The sequence below is a fragment of the Polistes dominula genome, unplaced genomic scaffold (assembly GCF_049000335.1).
Source record: "Polistes dominula isolate Pdom_NZ unplaced genomic scaffold, Pdom_raw_medaka contig_29, whole genome shotgun sequence".
NCBI lineage: Eukaryota > Metazoa > Arthropoda > Insecta > Hymenoptera > Vespidae > Polistes > Polistes dominula.
Window position 1 is genome coordinate 272 of NW_028300865.1, and position 22,773 is coordinate 23,044.

The 22,773-nt window shown below is 33.7% G+C and overlaps 2 protein-coding genes and 3 long non-coding RNA genes across 13 annotated transcripts; 2 read left to right on the plus strand and 3 right to left on the minus strand.

Annotated features, from left to right (window-relative positions):
- Window positions 1-5,384: 5,384 nt before the first annotated feature.
- On the plus strand, window positions 5,385-6,455 carry LOC149033732 (uncharacterized). The gene is made up of 3 exons (XR_016177878.1): window positions 5,385-5,524; window positions 5,674-5,883; window positions 5,956-6,455. It is a non-coding gene; the product is annotated as an uncharacterized LOC149033732 (long non-coding RNA).
- Window positions 5,725-10,485, minus strand: LOC107068289 (uncharacterized). 4 transcript variants are annotated; one of them, XR_016177851.1, is made up of 9 exons: window positions 10,411-10,485; window positions 10,164-10,317; window positions 9,818-10,053; window positions 8,189-9,743; window positions 8,017-8,107; window positions 7,801-7,879; window positions 7,018-7,721; window positions 6,469-6,516; window positions 5,725-6,362 (listed from the first exon to the last, which is right to left on the minus strand). It is a non-coding gene; the product is annotated as an uncharacterized LOC107068289 (long non-coding RNA). The 4 variants fall into 4 exon arrangements; XR_016177855.1 differs by having other exon boundaries at window positions 7,018-7,537; window positions 7,648-7,721; window positions 8,017-9,743; XR_016177846.1 differs by having other exon boundaries at window positions 8,017-9,743.
- Window positions 10,486-10,731: 246 nt separating this feature from the next.
- Window positions 10,732-14,872, minus strand: LOC107068301 (cytochrome P450 4C1). Its single transcript, XM_015324528.2, has 13 exons — window positions 14,717-14,872; window positions 14,224-14,382; window positions 14,028-14,137; window positions 13,555-13,645; window positions 12,637-12,828; window positions 12,465-12,558; window positions 12,292-12,394; window positions 12,114-12,207; window positions 11,896-12,011; window positions 11,756-11,824; window positions 11,350-11,518; window positions 11,066-11,245; window positions 10,732-10,988 (listed from the first exon to the last, which is right to left on the minus strand). Exons 1-13 carry the CDS (start codon window positions 14,721-14,723, stop codon window positions 10,828-10,830), a joined length of 1,545 nt encoding a protein of 514 aa, XP_015180014.2. The 5' UTR covers window positions 14,724-14,872; the 3' UTR covers window positions 10,732-10,827.
- Window positions 14,873-15,898: 1,026 nt separating this feature from the next.
- Window positions 15,899-16,561, minus strand: LOC149033733 (uncharacterized). The gene is made up of 2 exons (XR_016175962.1): window positions 16,122-16,561; window positions 15,899-16,061 (listed from the first exon to the last, which is right to left on the minus strand). It is a non-coding gene; the product is annotated as an uncharacterized LOC149033733 (long non-coding RNA).
- Window positions 16,562-18,816: 2,255 nt separating this feature from the next.
- Window positions 18,817-22,316, plus strand: LOC107068302 (E3 ubiquitin-protein ligase MARCHF8). Of its 6 annotated transcripts, none has more exons than XM_015324538.2 (6): window positions 18,817-19,969; window positions 20,211-20,510; window positions 20,855-20,946; window positions 21,058-21,238; window positions 21,365-21,630; window positions 21,742-22,316. In XM_015324538.2, exons 2-6 carry the CDS (start codon window positions 20,394-20,396, stop codon window positions 22,001-22,003), a joined length of 918 nt encoding a protein of 305 aa, XP_015180024.1. In that variant the 5' UTR covers window positions 18,817-19,969; window positions 20,211-20,393; the 3' UTR covers window positions 22,004-22,316. The 6 variants fall into 6 exon arrangements, with proteins under 6 accessions (XP_015180024.1, XP_015180026.1, XP_015180025.1 ...); XM_015324540.2 differs by having other exon boundaries at window positions 18,817-19,740; XM_015324539.2 differs by having other exon boundaries at window positions 18,817-19,687.
- The last annotated feature ends 457 nt before the right edge of the window (window positions 22,317-22,773 follow it).

Here is a 22,773-nt window from a genome sequence, read left to right on the forward strand (position 1 = left end):
GCAACCCTGACGCAACCCTGACGCAACCCTGACGCAACCCTGACTGCAACCTTGACGCAACCCTGACGCAACCCTGACGCAACCCTGACGCAACCCTGACGCAACCCTGACGCAACCCTGACGCAACCCTGACGCAACCCTGACGCAACCCTGACGCAACCCCTGACGCAACCCTGACGCAACCCTGACGCAACCCTGACGCAACCCTGACGCAACCCTGACGCAACCCTGACGCAACCCTGACGCAACCCTGACGCAACCCTGACGCAACCCTGACGCAACCCTGACGCAACCCTGACGCAACCCTGACGCAACCCTGACGCAACCCTGACGCAACCCTGACGCAACCCTGACGCAACCCTGACGCAACCCTGACGCAACCCTGACGCAACCCTGACGCAACCCTGACGCAACCCTGACGCAACCCTGACGCAACCCTGACGCAACCCTGACGCAACCCTGACGCAACCCTGACGCAACCCTGACGCAACCCTGACGCAACCCTGACGCAACCCTGACGCAACCCTGACGCAACCCTGACGCAACCCTGACGCAACCCTGACGCAACCCTGACGCAACCCTGACGCAACCCTGACGCAACCCTGACGCAACCCTGACGCAACCCTGACGCAACCCTGACGCAACCCTGACGCAACCCTGACGCAACCCTGACGCAACCCTGACGCAACCCTGACGCAACCCTGACGCAACCCTGACGCAACCCTGACGCAACCCTGACGCAACCCTGACGCAACCCTGACGCAACCCTGACGCAACCCTGACGCAACCCTGACGCAACCCTGACGCAACCCTGACGCAACCCTGACGCAACCCTGACGCAACCCTGACGCAACCCTGACGCAACCCTGACGCAACCCTGACGCAACCCTGACGCAACCCTGACGCAACCCTGACGCAACCCTGACGCAACCCTGACGCAACCCTGACGCAACCCTGACGCAACCCTGACGCAACCCTGACGCAACCCTGACGCAACCCTGACGCAACCCTGACGCAACCCTGACGCAACCCTGACGCAACCCTGACGCAACCCTGACGCAACCCTGACGCAACCCTGACGCAACCCTGACGCAACCCTGACGCAACCCTGACGCAACCCTGACGCAACCCTGACGCAACCCTGACGCAACCCTGACGCAACCCTGACGCAACCCTGACGCAACCCTGACGCAACCCTGACGCAACCCTGACGCAACCCTGACGCAACCCTGACGCAACCCTGACGCAACCCTGACGCAACCCTGACGCAACCCTGACGCAACCCTGACGCAACCCTGACGCAACCCTGACGCAACCCTGACGCAACCCTGACGCAACCCTGACGCAACCCTGACGCAACCCTGACGCAACCCTGACGCAACCCTGACGCAACCCTGACGCAACCCTGACGCAACCCTGACGCAACCCTGACGCAACCCTGACGCAACCCTGACGCAACCCTGACGCAACCCTGACGCAACCCTGACGCAACCCTGACGCAACCCTGACGCAACCCTGACGCAACCCTGACGCAACCCTGACGCAACCCTGACGCAACCCTGACGCAACCCTGACGCAACCCTGACGCAACCCTGACGCAACCCTGACGCAACCCTGACGCAACCCTGACGCAACCCTGACGCAACCCTGACGCAACCCTGACGCAACCCTGACGCAACCCTGACGCAACCCTGACGCAACCCTGACGCAACCCTGACGCAACCCTGACGCAACCCTGACGCAACCCTGACGCAACCCTGACGCAACCCTGACGCAACCCTGACGCAACCCTGACGCAACCCTGACGCAACCCTGACGCAACCCTGACGCAACCCTGACGCAACCCTGACGCAACCCTGACGCAACCCTGACGCAACCCTGACGCAACCCTGACGCAACCCTGACGCAACCCTGACGCAACCCTGACGCAACCCTGACGCAACCCTGACGCAACCCTGACGCAACCCTGACGCAACCCTGACGCAACCCTGACGCAACCCTGACGCAACCCTGACGCAACCCTGACGCAACCCTGACGCAACCCTGACGCAACCCTGACGCAACCCTGACGCAACCCTGACGCAACCCTGACGCAACCCTGACGCAACCCTGACGCAACCCTGACGCAACCCTGACGCAACCCTGACGCAACCCTGACGCAACCCTGACGCAACCCTGACGCAACCCTGACGCAACCCTGACGCAACCCTGACGCAACCCTGACGCAACCCTGACGCAACCCTGACGCAACCCTGACGCAACCCTGACGCAACCCTGACGCAACCCTGACGCAACCCTGACGCAACCCTGACGCAACCCTGACGCAACCCTGACGCAACCCTGACGCAACCCTGACGCAACCCTGACGCAACCCTGACGCAACCCTGACGCAACCCTGACGCAACCCTGACGCAACCCTGACGCAACCCTGACGCAACCCTGACGCAACCCTGACGCAACCCTGACGCAACCCTGACGCAACCCTGACGCAACCCTGACGCAACCCTGACGCAACCCTGACGCAACCCTGACGCAACCCTGACGCAACCCTGACGCAACCCTGACGCAACCCTGACGCAACCCTGACGCAACCCTGACGCAACCCTGACGCAACCCTGACGCAACCCTGACGCAACCCTGACGCAACCCTGACGCAACCCTGACGCAACCCTGACGCAACCCTGACGCAACCCTGACGCAACCCTGACGCAACCCTGACGCAACCCTGACGCAACCCTGACGCAACCCTGACGCAACCCTGACGCAACCCTGACGCAACCCTGACGCAACCCTGACGCAACCCTGACGCAACCCTGACGCAACCCTGACGCAACCCTGACGCAACCCTGACGCAACCCTGACGCAACCCTGACGCAACCCTGACGCAACCCTGACGCAACCCTGACGCAACCCTGACGCAACCCTGACGCAACCCTGACGCAACCCTGACGCAACCCTGACGCAACCCTGACGCAACCCTGACGCAACCCTGACGCAACCCTGACGCAACCCTGACGCAACCCTGACGCAACCCTGACGCAACCCTGACGCAACCCTGACGCAACCCTGACGCAACCCTGACGCAACCCTGACGCAACCCTGACGCAACCCTGACGCAACCCTGACGCAACCCTGACGCAACCCTGACGCAACCCTGACGCAACCCTGACGCAACCCTGACGCAACCCTGACGCAACCCTGACGCAACCCTGACGCAACCCTGACGCAACCCTGACGCAACCCTGACGCAACCCTGACGCAACCCTGACGCAACCCTGACGCAACCCTGACGCAACCCTGACGCAACCCTGACGCAACCCTGACGCAACCCTGACGCAACCCTGACGCAACCCTGACGCAACCCTGACGCAACCCTGACGCAACCCTGACGCAACCCTGACGCAACCCTGACGCAACCCTGACGCAACCCTGACGCAACCCTGACGCAACCCTGACGCAACCCTGACGCAACCCTGACGCAACCCTGACGCAACCCTGACGCAACCCTGACGCAACCCTGACGCAACCCTGACGCAACCCTGACGCAACCCTGACGCAACCCTGACGCAACCCTGACGCAACCCTGACGCAACCCTGACGCAACCCTGACGCAACCCTGACGCAACCCTGACGCAACCCTGACGCAACCCTGACGCAACCCTGACGCAACCCTGACGCAACCCTGACGCAACCCTGACGCAACCCTGACGCAACCCTGACGCAACCCTGACGCAACCCTGACGCAACCCTGACGCAACCCTGACGCAACCCTGACGCAACCCTGACGCAACCCTGACGCAACCTTTGAAAAAACCCAAAAAAACAAATACACAAACTCTTAAAATACCCAAAAAAACATATACACAAACTCTGAAAAAAACATATACACAAACTTTTAAAATACCCAAAAAAACATATACACAAACTCTTAAAATACCAAAAAAAACATATACACAAACTTTTAAAATACCCAAAAAAACATATACACAAACTTTTAAAATACCCAAAAAAACATATACACAAACTTTTAAAATACCCAAAAAAACATATACACAAACTCTGAAAAAACCCAAAAAAACATATACACAAACTTTTAAAATACCAAAAAAAACATATACACAAACTTTTAAAATACCCAAAAAAACATATACACAAACTTTTAAAATACCCAAAAAAACATATACACAAACTCTGAAAAAACCCAAAAAAACATATACACAAACTCTTAAAAACCCACAAAAAAACATATACACAAATTCTAACTACACCCAAAAAAAAACATAAACACACAAACTCCTAATAAACCCAATAAAAAAAAAAAATAAATAAATAAATTGATACACACATACTGACTTAACCCTCGCGCGCGTGAATATTAAAACGCACACACACATAATGAACGAACCCTCGCGCGTGACCTTGACCCACATAATGAATGAAACTCGCGCGCGACCTTGCCCTGGATGTCCTTGACCTTCGATGACCTTGACCTGTAAAATCGGCTACAGGCACGGCCTCACGATTGATTGCCACCCCATTAACTAGAGACCAGGCCCCCTCTAATACTAGAAGACCCCCAATTTTCTTATTCTAATTTTTACTACTACTACTACTATTATTTCATGCTTCTACTATTTCATAGTTCTACTACTACTACTATTTCATGCTTCTACTATTACTACTACTATTTCAAGCTACTACTACATGCAACTACTACTACTACTCCTCATCATCCCATTTTCCAAAGGCTGTCATTCTCAGGAGCAAGCTGAATACAACGCTCAGGCCTAAGCGTGTATTGCAACCTGCTCCTGAGCGCAGCCACAGGAGTACTCTGCTTCTGCAGAGTCGGGGTCGCACCCCGATGCGTTAAAATACATGCGCTTTTCACCTCCCTTTATACTAAATTGGCAAGCCCAACGCTATCGAGTTCAAGACGCCATCTCGTAATTATATATGCAAATGAACTGTACAGCTGACATACATCAAGTTGTAATGGCTTCTCCCTCTTGTCAATCTCGCATGACATCCATTACTTTACTTAAAAATAACATTGCCTTTTATTTTTTTTTTATTCTATCTTATTATATACACAAGTGCAAATATTCTTGTTGTTGTTGTTGTTTAAAATCTTTTATAAACTAATGTGCAGTGGTCGTCTATTTATTGTAATATAGTAAAATCTATTATGTGCAATGATTTATTTCTTCTTAAAGTAACATAACCACCATACGTGCCAATTTTATCTTTCTAACGTGATATAGCCTCTTAAAAAAATTAATAATTTTCATTATACGTTATTACACATATATCTACAAGTAAAGTGGTATTTTTCTTATGCTAACATATCCATACTTAGTGAAATGGTTTGCTATTTTAATTACATATAACCTCTCTCAAGTGCAATGGTTTTCTATTTAACTTTTTACATAACCTTTAGTGCAATGGTTATTAAATTAACACGTTCCGTTCATTATATGTACAACTCACGTGGTTATTACATAATTATTTAATATACTAAAAGGTTTGTGTTTATAATAAATTCAATTCTCTATTAAAATGTTCATGCATTAAAAAAAAAAATTCCTTATACGACAAAAAACACATAAATTTGTTTCATAATTAAATTTTACAATAATTAATAATGACATATAATGTTTGATTTCATTAAAGGAAAATTTCAATGGCTTGGATGATAGGATAGGTTATAAAAAAGAAATAAAATTTGACACAAAACGTGGTAATCCAAAGTAACCTAAAGTGTGCAATGGTATACTTTGTAAGTCGACAAGTAACCTTCTTTAAAGTGCAATGGTATACTTTTCCTGTCGACCTGTAACCTGTACAGTGCAATAATATTCTTTTTTCATTTACATAATAATAGTAAGTACAATGATATTCTTCTTAAGTTAACATAATACTAATAATAATAAGTACAATGGTTTTCTTTTTTAGATCACAAACACAAATCCAATGGCTTTCTTCTTAAGCAGATATCTAACATCAAGTTAAATGAATTTCTTCTTAAGGAAATATCAAACGTCAAGTCCAATGGTTTTTTTTTCTTCACAAGATATCAAACATCAAGTCCAATGGGTTTCTTCTTAAGGTGATTTGGTGATCACTGCAAAAAAAGAGAAGAGAATAAGAAAAGAATTATTATAAATAAAAACAATATTATTCACTTAATTATGATTGCATCACTGTAAGAAATTTTGTTAATTAAATACTTTACACTTTACTACACAATACTTTACACAAAAGTACAATGTGACAGCAGGTAGCCATCTTGAATTTGTCCTAGAGATGTGTTTTCTTTCGTCGTCTAGATGGCGATACATATTCTCTCTACCAGTCGGTAACTAAAGTAAAAATTTATGTTAACTTTTACTAAATTAATTATATTATATTAATTCACGTTTTATATGACAAAAATAAATGTATTTTAAACAATATTATAATACTTACTTCTTTAAACAACATCCTATTTCCATTATAAAATACATGATGGTATTTCTACAAAAAAAACACAAATGAATTCATACAAATATATACATTTTTATGCTCTTAGTCTATTCCCAATAAAATAAGTGTACATTAATAAATTTAGTACATATAGTAAGAACTGCAAACATTAGAATGTAATTAATCATTTCTTTTCTTAATTTGTGATAACTAGGAAACATTTTTTCTATCTAATATTCTTTTCATAAAATATTACTACTCTATATATGGTTTGCTTCTAGTGCAAGTATAAACAGTGACATAACCATAACTGCAATGATTTTCTATTTCAATTAACACAACTTCAAATTCAATGCTATTCTAAACTTTCTATTTCAAAAATATTTCATTAATATGCTAAAATGTATATATGTTAATAATAAATTCAATTGTCTACTAAAATATTTCTATTAAAATGTTCATGCATTATAAATAAATAAAAAAATACCTTATACGACCAAAAAAAACATATAAGTTTCTTAACTTGTAACATTTACAATAATTAATACTTACATGTAATGGTTGATTTTATTAAAGGAAAATTAAATGGCTTGGATGATAGGATAGGTGATAAAAAAGAAATAAAATTTGACACAAAACGTGGTAATCCAAAGTAACCTAAAGTGTGCAATGGTATACTTTGTAAGTCGACAAGTAACCTTTAAAGTGCAATGGTATACTTTTCCTGTCGACCTGTCCACCTGTACAGTGCAATAATATTCTTTTTACATTTACATAATAATAGTAAGTACAATGATATTCCTTTTAACTTAACATAATAATAATAATAATAAGTACAATGGTTTTCTTTTTTAGATCACAAACACAAATCCAATGGTTTTCTTCTTAAGCAGATATCTAACATCAAGTTAAATGGATTTCTTCTTAAGGAAATATCAAACGTCAAGTCCAATGGTTTTTTTTTCCTCACAAGATATCACACATCAAGTCCAATAGTTTTTTTTTCTTCAGAAGATATCACACATCAAATCCAATGGTTTTCTTCTTAAGCTGAATTGCCGAGCACTAATCACTAAACAAAAAGAATAGAATATGAACACTTAATTATTATTGTAAATAAAAACAATATTATTCACTTAATTAAAGCATCACTATTGAATTTTTTGTAATTAAATACTTAACTTTATTGCACGTGGCAGTATACAATGGCAGGTGGCCATCTTGATTGTGTCCAAGCGCGATGTATTTTCTTTCGTCTAGATGAAGAAACATATTGTACTTGTCGGTAAGTGAATTAAATATTTCCATCATTTGATGATAACAGCATAATCTTACCAGTCGGTACAATAAAGTAATAGCTAGTACCGCTGCTAGATGGCGATACGTATTCTCTTTACCAGTCGGTGTAAATTTCCTAATATACATTTTTATTAATTGATTAAAAAGTTAATAAAATCCCAATCATTTATACTATATGATAACAAAATAAATGTATTTGAATAATATTATAATATTTACTTCCTCTTTAAAATAACTTATTATAATATTTACCTCTTTACATATTTTTGTCTAGATTAGTTTGTAATAATAGCAGCTGCATATTCTTTTTCCATAATAATAGTAATGAAATGAAATGAAATTCCTTGCAAAAGAAAGTATTAATTAATAAATACATCAATTTTTCTTGTCAGCTAATGGAAAAAAAATTAATATCTTCTATTACCGTGTGTACGTAAAACTTGATAAAAAATTTTGACATGAATTGAATGTCGTTAATATAATAATGTATTTGCCACGTGTGTTATCCACATATATGTCTTGTAATGATAACTAAGATATACATTTCTTCTCGTCTTCTTTTGATAAAATATTACACTATATACATATATTATTTTCTCGCAGTGCAAGTATCATAAGAACACAGAATGCATTAAACTGGAATTGCGTGCAGCAGAATTAAAGTGATGGTTAAAAAAACCCTCATGACTGTATGTGATATTTGGTTATGGATGGAGTCATAGGATTGCGTGGAAAGTTGAAGTGATGGTTTAAAAATCCCTCATGATCGTGTGGAGTCTCTCCTTTTGAATGGTGTCATTGGTGTGCGTGGAGAGTTGGTGTGATGGAATTGTATGTAAAGTTATTTTGCTAAGAAAAGGGACAGAAATGTTTAGATAATGCATAAAGTTAAGAGACAAACTAATCCACACATATATTTTAATAATTAGTAAAATTTCGTATAACAAAATACATATAGATGTACCTTAGTAGTAACTAATATTTGTTAAAATAAATTGATATAATGAGAACATCCTGAATTCATCTATATATACTCGGATTTAATAAAGAAAATTATTTTCCTTTGGTTATGACGTAATACTATTGTACCACACACCAATACATCCCATTTGTAACTATTTTCATCCAGAATTGGCAATCACTAATCACTAAAAAGAGAAGAGAATAGAAAAGAATTATTCTAAATACAAAATATTATTCTTTTGATTATGATTGCATCACTATTGCATTTCTTTAATTAAATATTTAATAGTGCACGTGGTAGGACACACGACACGGCAGCCATCTTGAATTTTTCCTCTGAAATTTTTTGCCCGCGAAAATTCAAATAATAAGAAATGTTTCTTTCTCATTAATCCGTAACCACGAAATTGATTATAATAATAATAATAATACTTTCATTATCTGAAACAATATTTATTTTGCAAGTGTGTTTATGTAATCTTTTAAAAATAATTCATAAATATGTCACTTTTTTTGTTGTTCAGTTAATAAAAGTCGATTACTGTAACATGAATTACTACTACTACATATAATTGTACATGCATCGAAATATTTTGTTATATAATAATTAATTTTTCATGAAATTATACTCTTATGGTCACGTAAGAGAATTGAAATATGTATGTGTATATATAGAGTATATATTAATGATGATGCTGCTGATGATGATGATGATGATCTAACATAAAAGACACAGTCGAGGCAAATTCCTTTCTGATTTTACATTTTCTTTGATCCAATTAATCACCCCGTTCATTTATATAAAATTATATGTCGATACAGTCGACGATGATAAGTCGCAGCACAACAGTTTATACAAGAAATCCTTTTTTGTGTATGTGCATGTGTATTATTGTGGGGTGCAAAATAGACATATAAGTGTTTAATATAATAATGTTAGTTGCAGTATTGTTGGATTCTTCTTATCAATCTTGATAATAATGAGTAGGCATTTCTAGTCAAATTATTTACCTATCCTGTTAAATGAATCAGTTTATCAATCAGTTTGATATAGGTTTGTTTTTTACAAATGCAAGATTGCAATGCTTACCTTTTGACAAATTCTTCTCTTGATTATTCTTTGTTAGTGCACCTACATTCTATTTACCATATATTATAGAATAAAACTCTTGTTCGGATGACATAATCAATACAAATCTTCTAATCGTTAGCCGTAAGAAAAGAAATATATATCTCCATTGATTGAATGGTGTAATGAATTCTTCTTCTCGTGAGTATGTATAATGTTCTTGGATTGGAATTAAAAATATAGATCTGCATGCTGATCTAAAAATATTTAAAAAAGTAGTTTATATAAATACCAAAATAAGTTTGAAAAGGGAGAAAATGTTTAGATAATGCATAAAGTTAAAAAACAAAATATATGCTTTACTTACTAGTATTAGTTATAATAATTTGATAAAGGGAACGTCTGGAATTTATCTCTATTTTTGGATTTAATTAAGAAAATTATTTTTCTTAGGTTATGACATAACACTGTCCCACAGCAATTTATCCAGTTTAATTATTTTCATTCATAATTGGCGATCACTAAAGAAAGAATATGAAACAAATTATTACAAATAAAAAAAAAATATTATTCACTTAATTATTGCATCACTACAAATTTTTGAAAATAAATACTTTATACTGCACGTAGCCTATATTTGGGGTATTCAAAGTACATTGACAGGTAGCCATGCTGATTTTTTCCTAGCGATGTGTTATCTCTCGTCTAGATGGCGACACATATTCCACCTGTCGGTAACTAAAGTACAAGTTTCTACCGTTAGATGGCGTTAAATATCTTAAAATTGGTAATAAATTACAAATTTTTCATCATATTATATTTATGTTAAATTATAAAAAATTAATACAACTCTTCTACCGCAAAGAAAGTAAAGAATGCATCTGCAAATAAATATAGGTCTTTGAAAAATAGTGAGGTAAAAAATAACATTGATAGATCATTAAACAATTTATTTTAAAACAGGAAATTTTTCTACAACTGCAAAATTTTTTTTTAATTTATTTTATAGAACATATTTTTTGTGAAGGTACCTATCGAATAGGTATAAATTTGACTCGAATTGATTTAGACGAGTTCAAAGTTAGATCTGCCGAAAATGTAACGTCATTTAGTTCATCTACCGGTTCTAACTCAAAATTGTACAATATAAAAGCTACAAAGAGTTTAAGCTCAAGCATTGCGAGTTTTTGACCTGTTAAATGAAAAATAACAAGAATAAGAATAAAAAATTGTATTGTTGCTGTACTGATTTTGACATGAGACATATACCAATACAGTTTCTCGGCCCAGCACTAAATGGTATGTACGAATAGGGATGACGTCCTTTAACATTTTCCGGTAAAAATCTGTCTGGGTTAAAAACATTTGGATTTGGCCAATATTCTGGATTTCTATGCACGTAGTTAATCATCACCTCACAGATACTTCCAGATGGAATTAAATAGTGTTCTGCGGAATTAATATAATTACATAATATACAATATAAAAAGTAAATATATAGTACATGAGTAATGCTAAAGTGCACGTATACACGTATGCATATATTTTCATACTTAGCTGCATATCGTGAGAAATTTGTCGAGATATAAAATGGACGCTTGGATACAAACGAAGCGATTCTTTTAAACATCTCTCTAAATATGAAAGTTTTTTAAGCGACGATATCGTTATATTATTATCATCTTCCTGCATAATCGTTTTTACCTCATCTCTTATATTTTCCTAAAAATAAATACACATCACATGATTACTTATGGTCTAATCTATGAAAATCGCTATATCCGTACTACTTAGAAAGCTTTAATAATCTTTGCTTGAATTCGGGTATTAGTAATAATTACAAGTTACTAAATTTATTAAAACAATTTGCCGCGATAAATCCTGCAGAAATTTCTAGAAAACAACAAACTTTTTCTTTTGCTAATCATTTCAACTGATTATCTTTGCTGGTTACTTTACCTGGACATCTTTGTGTTTTGCAAAAAGACTCAAAGCAAAGGTCAGTGCACTTGCGGTAGTATCGTGGCCCTGAAAAAATATTTTTTACAGAATATTTTTCAAATTGTTTCTTCTAAGAAAGAACATTTATAAGAATCTACTTCAAACATGAAAGTATCAACTTCTTCTCGAATTCCTTCCGCATCTATTTGATTATCGTTCCAAGATGCGGCTATAAGCAGATCTAACATAGAAAGCCTTTTCTTATATTGCAAATCTGTAAAATTACAATTTTATTGACCTTGCTTTTTCTAGTTTTATTTTATTCTTATTAACAAAACACTTATTCTTATTAACACTTATTTTCATTTTCTCTCACCCTCATTAAAAACGTCATTCTCATCCAAATTATCAAATATTTTCAAATATTCCCCATTAGTTTGTTCGTGAAAACGTTTCCTTTCCGCAATTATCTGGAATAAATATAAGACATTCCTAATCTGGATTGATATTTTGGAAAAAGGTAGATTTTTAAATAATTAGTCAGAAATACGTACATTTCTTGAAAAACTATGCAATATTTTCAACACTTCTTTTTGTAGTCTTCCTATTTTTGTAAATCGAAATATAGTATCGTACATATACCAAGGTCTTACCATTCTAATAAACAATATTTAACATTCTTTATTCTATTTTTTTTTTTTTTTTTAGCGAAATGTTAATCAATTACCTATATGCAACAATACTTCCATAAACATGAACAGCATCACGATACTTATTTTCCAGCTCGCTGTTTCCTCTCAATTTGGTTCCCATAGCCGTTTCTACAAAGAAAATTCGGAAATGTAATTAATTACTTATATTAATAATTCTGTATACAGAAAATTACTTATTTAACTAACGGCATATTGCGTTGAGAGTGTATTGGCTGATAAAACTTCTTAAATCTTTGACAACGGGATTTTCATTTCCTTCCTTTTTAAGATATTTTACCAGATTTTGTGATTCCTCAATTAAATTAGTACAGTAATGTTTAAGAATATTAAAGTGAAATGCAGGAGTTAACATCTTCCGTCGTAAGTGCCATTTTTTGCCTGTTATAAATTAGATTAGAGACAAGATGTTATAAAATATATATTGAAAGGATAAGAGAAATTCGGGAGTGTATGTGTACTTAAATATAAAATCTAGAGAAAGTTTGAACGTAGATAATAGTAAAAATCACTCTTAAAAGATCGCATAGACAATTCTAGAATAGTCAAAAACGTTCTCTTTTTAAAAGTAAAGATTTAAGAAACGTTTTTCTTTTATGTCATCTAGTATTATAGTTAAGCAAGAAGGAAGTATGTGAATATGCGTGCGTGCGTGCGTGCGTGCGTGCGTGCGTGCGTGCGTGCGTGCGTGCGCTTTCTTATTATTAGGGTCTATAGGATAGTATGCGTTCGTGGCATTTATTTATGCGCTTGTAAATGAATGTTTGTTTATTATTGATAAAAGCATTAGAAAATATCCCTAATTCGCCGCCGATTGTAACAACATTTCGCTCAAACTAATATAAAATAAATAAACTAAATGATAGTTGTTCATTTGTCAAGTCAGCTTAATTCGAGGATAAGATACTGATCAAACTTTTTCGAAATATGTCACAGCTAGAAAAGTCGAAATAATCTAATTGTAGAAGATAAAAATATGAATGTCGAAGGGAGAAGAAAAGACGATTGTCTTTTTTTTTTATTTACGAATGAATACTGACGCATTTATATCATTCAATTTTAAATATATTATTTATAAGATATTTGTTAATATTTTCAATTGTTTACCGCCGCTAATTAATAATCCAGTAGAAAGCCAGTGCTGAAGATTTCTGTAAAGTATTCCTTTTTCAATATATTCATTGCTCGACAATAGTACCTACGATAGAACGATAGATATTTTTTTACATATATAAATTAAATATTTCGATTGATCTTTAAACCTTTAAGGCATCAAATTTTTTTCATATAAATTTACTAAAGCTTCTTTATAATTATTATCTGTCAATTTTGCATTACATCAAATGAATTGCAGAGATAAAAAGTATCATTTAAATATGCAGCAAGGGATACAAAACGAATAATCCAAGATGATTTTTTTTCAAGTATGTAATTTCAATTTGTCGTGCTGGTTTCTAAACTATTGGATCTATGCAATTTTGTAACAAAAAAAATAGTACATTTCTAACTTTTTTTATATTTCAAAAGAGTAAAAAAATAAAAAGACATGTTTATTTCGTATTTACTTTAAAATAAGTTACCTGAATATCATCTGGATTAAGTAAAGTTACTCCGTAATACGTTAAGATCCAAAATTTGTGAATTGGATAAAATTTAATATTCATTTCTTCTAATTTCTCTAATAGACGATCTAAGTTATTTAAATAAATTAGTTATTAGTGAGAACTTTATTGATAAAGAGGAAACACACCGAAAAAATATTTTAATAGAACTTACCATTGTCAACGTAGTAATGATAGATATTTCCAATTATCGGATATTCTTTTGGTCCTGGAATTAATCTGAGTAATCTTCCAACTCTTCTATATTTTAAATAACAATGAAATAAAAATATAATCAAAATTGATCCTAATAAAATTGCGACCATCATTTTATCTGTAAAATAGAAAAAAAATTTAAAATAAACAATGAATAATGCAAAAACAATATTTTACCTCTTAATGTTTAATGTCAAGATTACAGCTCTTCTAGTAATCCGAAATAAAAAAATAAAAAGGATTATTAATTTAGAATAATGTCGCTATCGTTTGAACTAAAAGAATTGAAAAAAGGTTTTTTTTTTTTGGCTAAATTACAGCTGTTTGAAAAAAAAGTTACATTATTTTTACCACTTTTTTTACTTTTCCGAATTTTTTAAAAATAGTAAAACTTGAAAATTTTTTAAGATTTTAGTTTGCACGATAGAGTAACGCGTAGAATAGACTCTCACCACACATTACATGCAAATCGGTTTAGTAGAACTTGAGATATCTTGACAAGTGTGAACAACTATACGTCCGAAGGTTATACATTTCCAAGTAAATATTGATATTAAATTAAATGTATCGTACATTAAGTATATGGAGTGATTCTTTTGTTTAGTTTTCATAGAAAGATATGTAATCAGCAAGAAACCAGTTTAGTTTTTTCTTGTTTTTTTTTTTACTTGATTTATTAGAAAAAACTCATTTGCAAGTACCAAGTGTTACGTCCATCCAAGGTTGGATAATATTTTTATCATTTCTATTAAGCATATCATTTCAGATAATAGATTCTTTACTATTGGTATAAAATAATTATTTCAAATATTAGAAAAATTAAAATTACAGTAAATAAAATATTCTATAGCCAAAGCCAGTGCATCGGTCCTAAATCCCGAAAAGGTAAATAAAAGTAAACAAGTTGTAGTATAATTTTATCAAAAATTATAATTTGAGAGTTTTCGAGGAAGATTATTATAAATTTGATATTATTTTATTAAAAAAGCATAAAAAAGCAGAGTCAGAATTAAAGATAAATTGATACAACAAAGTTTTTTTTTTTTTTTTTTTTTTTTTCATTTTTCTGTCGATTTTAATATTTAAATATGATTTTTTTATATTATACATTTATAGCATTATATTACATTCGTTTCTACGTATATTTATTTGTAATTGTCAACAAAAATTCTATATTCACATATTGAAGTTGGATAAATGATACTCTATGCGTGTTTAAACAAACCGTAATTTTTCGGGCGCAAAGAATCGTAAATGTGTTTCTACTGATAATTTATTGTTACGCATAGTCATCTATTTACAAAAAAAAAAAAAACTGTTAATAAAAAAAGTTCATGGGTTCACAATATATATTTCTATGTTTAAAATTGTAAAAAAAAACTTCATTTTTGGACCTTCTCCAAATTTTCGGGATTCGAGACAAATTTGTGTTGCCTAATAAGTTTAACTACAAGAAGAAAACACACGAATGAATCAATAATGATTATTAATACTATAAAACAGATACTTCTCTTACTCTCTTTAGCATACAATTTTCCCACTCTTTCTATTTTTCTCCCCTTACCCCATTTATACTGCTCTATAAAAGAAGAGATATATCGTTTATACGCAATGAACAGAAAATGATGCAAATATAATGAGAGAAATTGGTTTAATTAAATTGCATAAATATACATCAATATCGGTTTTACATTCACTTTGCTACATGTTGATTTCCATAAACGACTCCTCGAATAATTTTCTTCCAATTGTCAGTCTTAGATCTCACTCGTGCTTACCATCAAATTCCAATAGCTTCTGAGGACAAAGTAAAAAACAACAGTTATCACACACCATTTGGTTTGTTCGAATACCTACCTTTTTGAGTTGTGCAATGCGCGGCACAATCCTTCCAGAGTTATGGACACGGTTTTACGTGATCTCCAATGCTGTTATTGCCATATAGACGACACATTGATAGTCTGTAAATCAATGTAAGAGCATTACCAACATCTACAAACAGTATATAAAAGATTAGAGGAGTACAGTTTAACTATAAATTTAGACAAATGCATATTTGCAAAATAAAAGGTCAAATATTTAAGTTTTGAAATAAGCGCTGCTGGTATTACACCGTTAGTAGAACGAGTTCAAGCAATCCAGGATTAGCCTAAACTAAAATTTATTGAAAATTTACAAGATAAGAAAACTGTGCAATTTAAAACTTATTAAAGACCAAAGACTGTAAGATGTAAACATAAGTTAAGTTAGTATAGGTTAAATTTTAAGGAGGAAGTGGTTGTAGCGAGACGCGACTAGCGTACCGACGTTATACACTAACGCCTTTCCTCCCTCTACGGGAACTATACCAATTAAGTTCGAAGTTGAACGTAACGATCGAGATATTATATTATTATTTGTGATTAATTTCACAAATAAATCGGAGTCGGTCGAAGTAACCTTTAAATCCGAAAGAGACTAAGAAGAGACTATCAGTTAATGTAATAAACGGCAAAAGCGAAAACCTATATACTGCCATTTTAATATTTCAATCTTATCAGTTAAGAGCAATTTAAAATTTACAGTTTGTAGAGGTTATTCAAACGTAACTAATCAAATTTAAGTGAGGTTATTAAGAAAGGTAAATAATAAAAGAAAAATTTTCCACGTGCACATGTAATTTCTAATCTCGTGATTATGTACGTATATGCTTTAATCGTGTACTGTTTTTCTTGATCAACTAAATTTTGAATTTACGGTTGTGTTCATTGAAAGTAATAAAATAATACGTTTAAATATATTTATTTATGAAAAACTTACAATTAATATTAGATATAATGTACATAGTTTGTCTTAAACGATTTCGTAATAAATAATTTACTAAAAAAAAAAAAAAAAAAAAAAAAAAAATCCTTTTAATACGCATACATTTAAGTGTATATATTTTGTACGTTTATTCAATAAAAAAAAATACTAATCGTTATTTTAAATTAACATTTTGTAAATATGTAAGTTTTAAATCTCGATAAAAGGTTAAAGTATATTATTTATATAATATCAACTATTGAATTATTATTTTTACTGATCAATACTAGCTAGTATAAATGTTATATTGTTATTTGATTTATTATTCAACAGTCATAATATTACTTTTTTTTTTGGTAAAATAATCTAATATAATTATAATTTTAATTTTAATTATTTTCAGATAAATGGCATCAACTCGGCGGAATAACCGATTAACTTCCTGCGAAGTAGGAGAAATTATTGACGTTATTGATTTGACTGATGAAACATTCTATCATGGACCGCAATCTTATAATAATGTTTCTGAAAATTATTCTAATTTAAATAATTCATCCACAACTCTATCATATAATTTAAGAATAAACGAATTAAACGACGAACAGGCATTTCTAGTTTCAACTGTATTGTAAATATTTTTTCTTTTTTACAATTAGATATATATATATATATATTTTTTTTTCTTCAATAATAGTTAGTTAATTAATTATGCAAAACATATAATTTCGAATCTTACTTTTTTATTAATTTTAATGAATTAATTTCCTACTTATTTTGTTAGAGATACTTTAGCTGAGAGTATATCACTTGCTTCATCTCCTAATGGAAGAAGAAATAGAAATGATAGTAGAAGACAAGTCGCAGATTCGAACAGAAATAGAATTAATGATAATGTTAATATAAGTCAAGAACCAGAAGAAATTTATCTAGATGATACCGTTTCACCTAAGAACAACGGTCCCTGGTGCATTAATGATTCTTGCACTGCTGAACCTACTATGTTAACTTGTGCTATATGCCTTGAAGAATTGAAAACTAAATACAAGCCTACGGCAACATCTTGTGGACATATATTTTGTGAAAATTGTTTGTTTAAAGTAATTCGTAAAACAAAAAAGTGTCCTACATGTCAGTCAAAAATCACTAAAAGGTCATGTATAAGGCTTTACTTTTAATTACATTGAAGAATTTGGTTTCGTTTTAATTATTCTTTTTTTTTTTTATATTTTTAAGTAACTATTTTTTCTATATGAATATCTTTTTGCAATTATAATATTTTGAAAAAAAAAGCCTCACATAAACATAAAAATAATTCTTTTAATACCTAATGATACATACATTATATATCATTAGAATATAATTCGATTGTTTTCTATTTATTATAATGATTAAAAAAATAGTAAAAATTAAATAATTTATTAACCCTTATAAGTACTTCATATACAGATTAAGATTGTTTTTGGTTTTTCTTTTCATTTGACAAATATGAAATTATTACAGTTATTGTTATATACTTACTTTTTTATAAGATCAAAATAAGATTTCAAGAAAATTTCACAAATATACATATTTACTGCATCTAATGAATATAAAGAAAGAAATCCCTTTAATTTGAATAATTTTATATTTTTATTTGTAACTTACGTAAATTATAAGACGTTCATATATAAGCCGCTTATTTGTTATAACATTTATTATTCATTAGTCGTACAAAATTTTGTTAGTGTTAAGCTCATTATTATTAAGAAAATTAATTTTAATCCTTTCATCATTGTGACAGGCAATTAATCATCACTTTACATAAAATGCAATTGACATATTTGAAAACTGAATATGCATATCTGCCAATATTGCAATTATTCTATATATATATATATATATAGAAATATATATGAAATATCATGTACAGCTATCGTAGTTGCCCGAAAATAGATTTAATCGTTTAAGATTTAAAAATTTCATAAATTCAATTAATTGTGTTAAAATTTGTATTTCGCGCGTTACAATCTCTATGTTCGAAATGTAAAGCCACTGATTGGATTATTCAACATTCGATGTCCACTCACCGAAGTGGATTGGTTAATTCTATTTAAGCCACGCCTACTTCAATGTTATGACAGCGCATGATAAAAATGAAGTATAAACTTTGTCAAAGAGAAAAACTAGAAATTTGCCATGCACACACAGTCGGTATTCGGTTTTATGTTAAACATTGACGCGGTTCGAGAAGTGCGTTCGAATAGTGAACGGTGATAAATATACATGTAAATAAACAAATAATTTCAATTAAAAGAATTTAGACTGGAGAACCGCTAATTAATCCACTGCATCGAAATCAAGTATATACAGCACTCACTACGCCGTGTCATTGACTTGGAACGAAGTGTCAAAATCGCTCGAGTCCATCTTCATCTTTGCCGACATTTAACCATAACAAAAATCATCGGTCCGCCGTCCGTCCATTCGTAGTAACATATGTAACAAAGAAAAGTTTAGTTGATTTGAAAATTTGACTTTTCGTTCTACCATTATATGTATATATATATATATATATATATGTATATATGTATATTCTTTGTGTATATATACATATTAAAAAATAACTATTTTCATAACGATTGACAAAGGAATGAAAAGATGTATGTGACGCCAGTGCTGTGTTTTCTTTTTGCTATGATATTGCATATAACAAGTACCTCTTTGCAGTATTATCTTTACAAAAACATCAGATTTACTCTCTTGATAATATTATCGAAATTAGTTCAACGTATTAGTTTACTTAAATATTATGATACAGATAAAATAAAGAACAAATTATGATGATAGCTATCGGTGTATCGCGATTGTTATTGAATGCATTATGAACATATTAATTATCTCGTAAAATGGTGGTTTATATTATTGTGATATTTTGACATCGAGTAATTATTATTAGACGATATCAATAGCTAATTTGTACATTACATAAACACAAATGATATATAATTATACAATTTTCTATTATATTAATTTCATATTAAAGTAAATTTCTTAAGTGAAAAATAACGTGAAATGCAATGCATTTATTTAATTTTTCTTATTCATTATCTGATTAAAATCTAAAGATTATTTTTGTAAATTATCTATAAGTGACAATAATAAAAATCAAAAATATGATTCTAGGCTGGTTTCCATATATTCCAATTAAATACAACATAAAGATACAAACAGTGTTGTTTAATAACGCTCACTTCTTGGAATATATTTCATCATGACATTACACAAAGAGTGCAAAAAAACATTCAAAAAGATGTATCAGATAAAAGTCTTTTTTCACTGATCAAAACATATTGAGATTGGAGAGTGATGCCTATTCATCAGATCAATGTTAATCCGCCTGACTGGCAACCACCTTTATCTCTTGGTCCTTCCACAAATAATAGTCCTGCTGGAGGAGAAGGACTACCAGAATGGACTCCACGAGTATGTTAATTTTCATTTAAAATATAAGTAATAATGATTAAAAGTATATATATATGTATGTATATATGAACCAATCTTTTGTCATATCGATAAACTCCACCATGTAACAAAATGTAGACAAACATTATAATATGTGATATACATTGTCCTATCATTTATTTTTGATTGGTTTATTGTTAAGATTAATTATTATGGAAATTTTTTATTTTAATTATAATAGCTTAAGCATCAATTGAGTATTTTAACATTAAAATTACAAAAAAAAAAAACAAAAAAAATTCCAATATTGTATTGTAGAGATTGTATTATTTTTAGTTTAGGAATCAGTATCATTTTTCTTTTAGGAATCAGCATATGGCACTGTTGTCACAATTATACCAGAGCATTGTCATTCATCTGTAAGCACATTATCTTCAAGCAATCATGATATTTGTCGGTAGGTATATTATGTTAAAATTATTGTTTTGTTCTATTTACATGTACTCGTATATAAAAATTAAAAATAAACTTTTTCTTTTTTTATTGATGTATATTAATTTTTATTTAGAATCTGCCATTGCGAGGGTGAAGAAGGTGCTCCATTGTTAGCACCATGTTATTGCAGTGGTAGCTTACGTTATGTACACCAAGCGTGTCTACAACAATGGATTAAAGCATCAGATACTCGTGCTTGTGAATTATGCAAATTCACGTTTGTCATGCATGCTAAAACAAAACCATTTTATGAGGTAACAATCTTAAACATTGATATTGCATTGTTGTAGCAATAAATTTAATCTATCATTTAATAATTAATACAATTATTAACATTTGATTATTTTATTTGACATTTATATAATTTCTTTTTTCTTCAGTGGGAAAAATTAGAAATGTCTGCTTTGGAGGTACGTAAATTATGGTTAACAGTGGTATTCCACGGATTAGCTGCACTTTGTGTAGCTTGGTCCTTATACGTACTTGTCGAACGTTCGGTGGAGGAAGCTCGACGTGGATTTTTAGACTGGTCCTTTTGGACTAAACTAATTGTTGTTGTAATAGGTTCTACTGGAGGTATAGTTTTTATGTATATTCAATTCAGGACATATATTACATTATGCAGAAAGTGGCGAGCATTTAACAGGTACATTTTATTAATATCTTATCCGTGAATGATGTAATTTACTGTTTATTAATGTCAAGATCAATATATATAGTATGTCGCTAATACAATTTTATTTTCTTTACTACTTAGAGTGATATTTATTCAAAATGCTCCGGAGAAAGTGGTGCTTCCTCCTTCACCTACAGATTCTTTAAGAGAAATGTCATTGCCTCTAAAGGATCCAACTGCCTCCATGCCAGAGCTCAATCGTACCCTATTGCCCCGTACTATAGATCCTCCATGTGCCTCACAGATGGTAAAACCAGAATGTGTTGCATCTTCACAAAGACATGATGCCCAATTGAAACTTTATGTCTTTGATAAATTGTCTTCTTCCGAAGACAATCTATAATAAACTGAAAAATGATAAACTAATGCTAACTACGTAAATGTAATTGGCCAAGTTTAATTTACATATAAATGAATGGGTGAAGTGGTGATTTTAGAATATATTACGATTTCGAAAATTGAAATTCCCTTTTCGAAACCGACAAGTATCCGCCCCTGTGAAGCACCTTTATTTGGAACTTAGTACTTCAGTGCTTAAATTGAGAATGGGATAGCTGAAAGTGTTCGGTTTAAATGCTGACATTTTTCTTCGACGATTGTGTACATAATTATTGTATCTGTGATGTTATTAAATAAACTTTACCATATTTAAACAATATGATTACTCCTGTCTCCTTTTTACAAATTTTCATTGATAAGTAATTATAACTATATATAGAGATTATAAACTATATATGTGAGTGAAATGTTTTATAAAAATAATTAAATATTATACAATAAAATAGCGCACGTATAAAAAAGTAACAAAAATAAAATGTTTTTATATTAGATACCACAATTAGGTGTAATTTGTGAAATATTTCATTTTTTATATTATTATTAAAGTAAATATTTAATAATTAGAACAGTAGTAGCATTAAAATTCATGAATTTGTATATTCTGACAATACCTAAGTATCAAATTTACTTTGATCAATATATCTATTAATTATAAAATTAGAAAACACGTATCCGTGTTACGCAATAAAGAAATACGCGAAACCAAAAATAATTCTCGTATATTAATTTCACAAGCAGCATGATTTCTTGGCTCTCATCACGTGAAGTTTGCCG

Coding starts and splice junctions, on each gene's coding strand:
- LOC107068301 (XM_015324528.2), bottom strand. Junction 14,138..14,223: donor TCATTACTACGTTGACAATG/GTAAGTTCTATT, acceptor TAAATAACTTAG/ATCGTCTATTAGAGAAATTA. Junction 12,559..12,636: donor CACTCTCAACGCAATATGCC/GTTAGTTAAATA, acceptor TTTTCTTTGTAG/AAACGGCTATGGGAACCAAA.
- LOC107068302 (XM_015324538.2), top strand. CDS start 20,394: ATGCCTATTCATCAGATCAATGTTAATCCGCCTGACTGGCAACCACCT. Junction 20,511..20,854: donor TACCAGAATGGACTCCACGA/GTATGTTAATTT, acceptor TTTTTCTTTTAG/GAATCAGCATATGGCACTGT. Junction 21,239..21,364: donor AAACAAAACCATTTTATGAG/GTAACAATCTTA, acceptor TTTTTTCTTCAG/TGGGAAAAATTAGAAATGTC.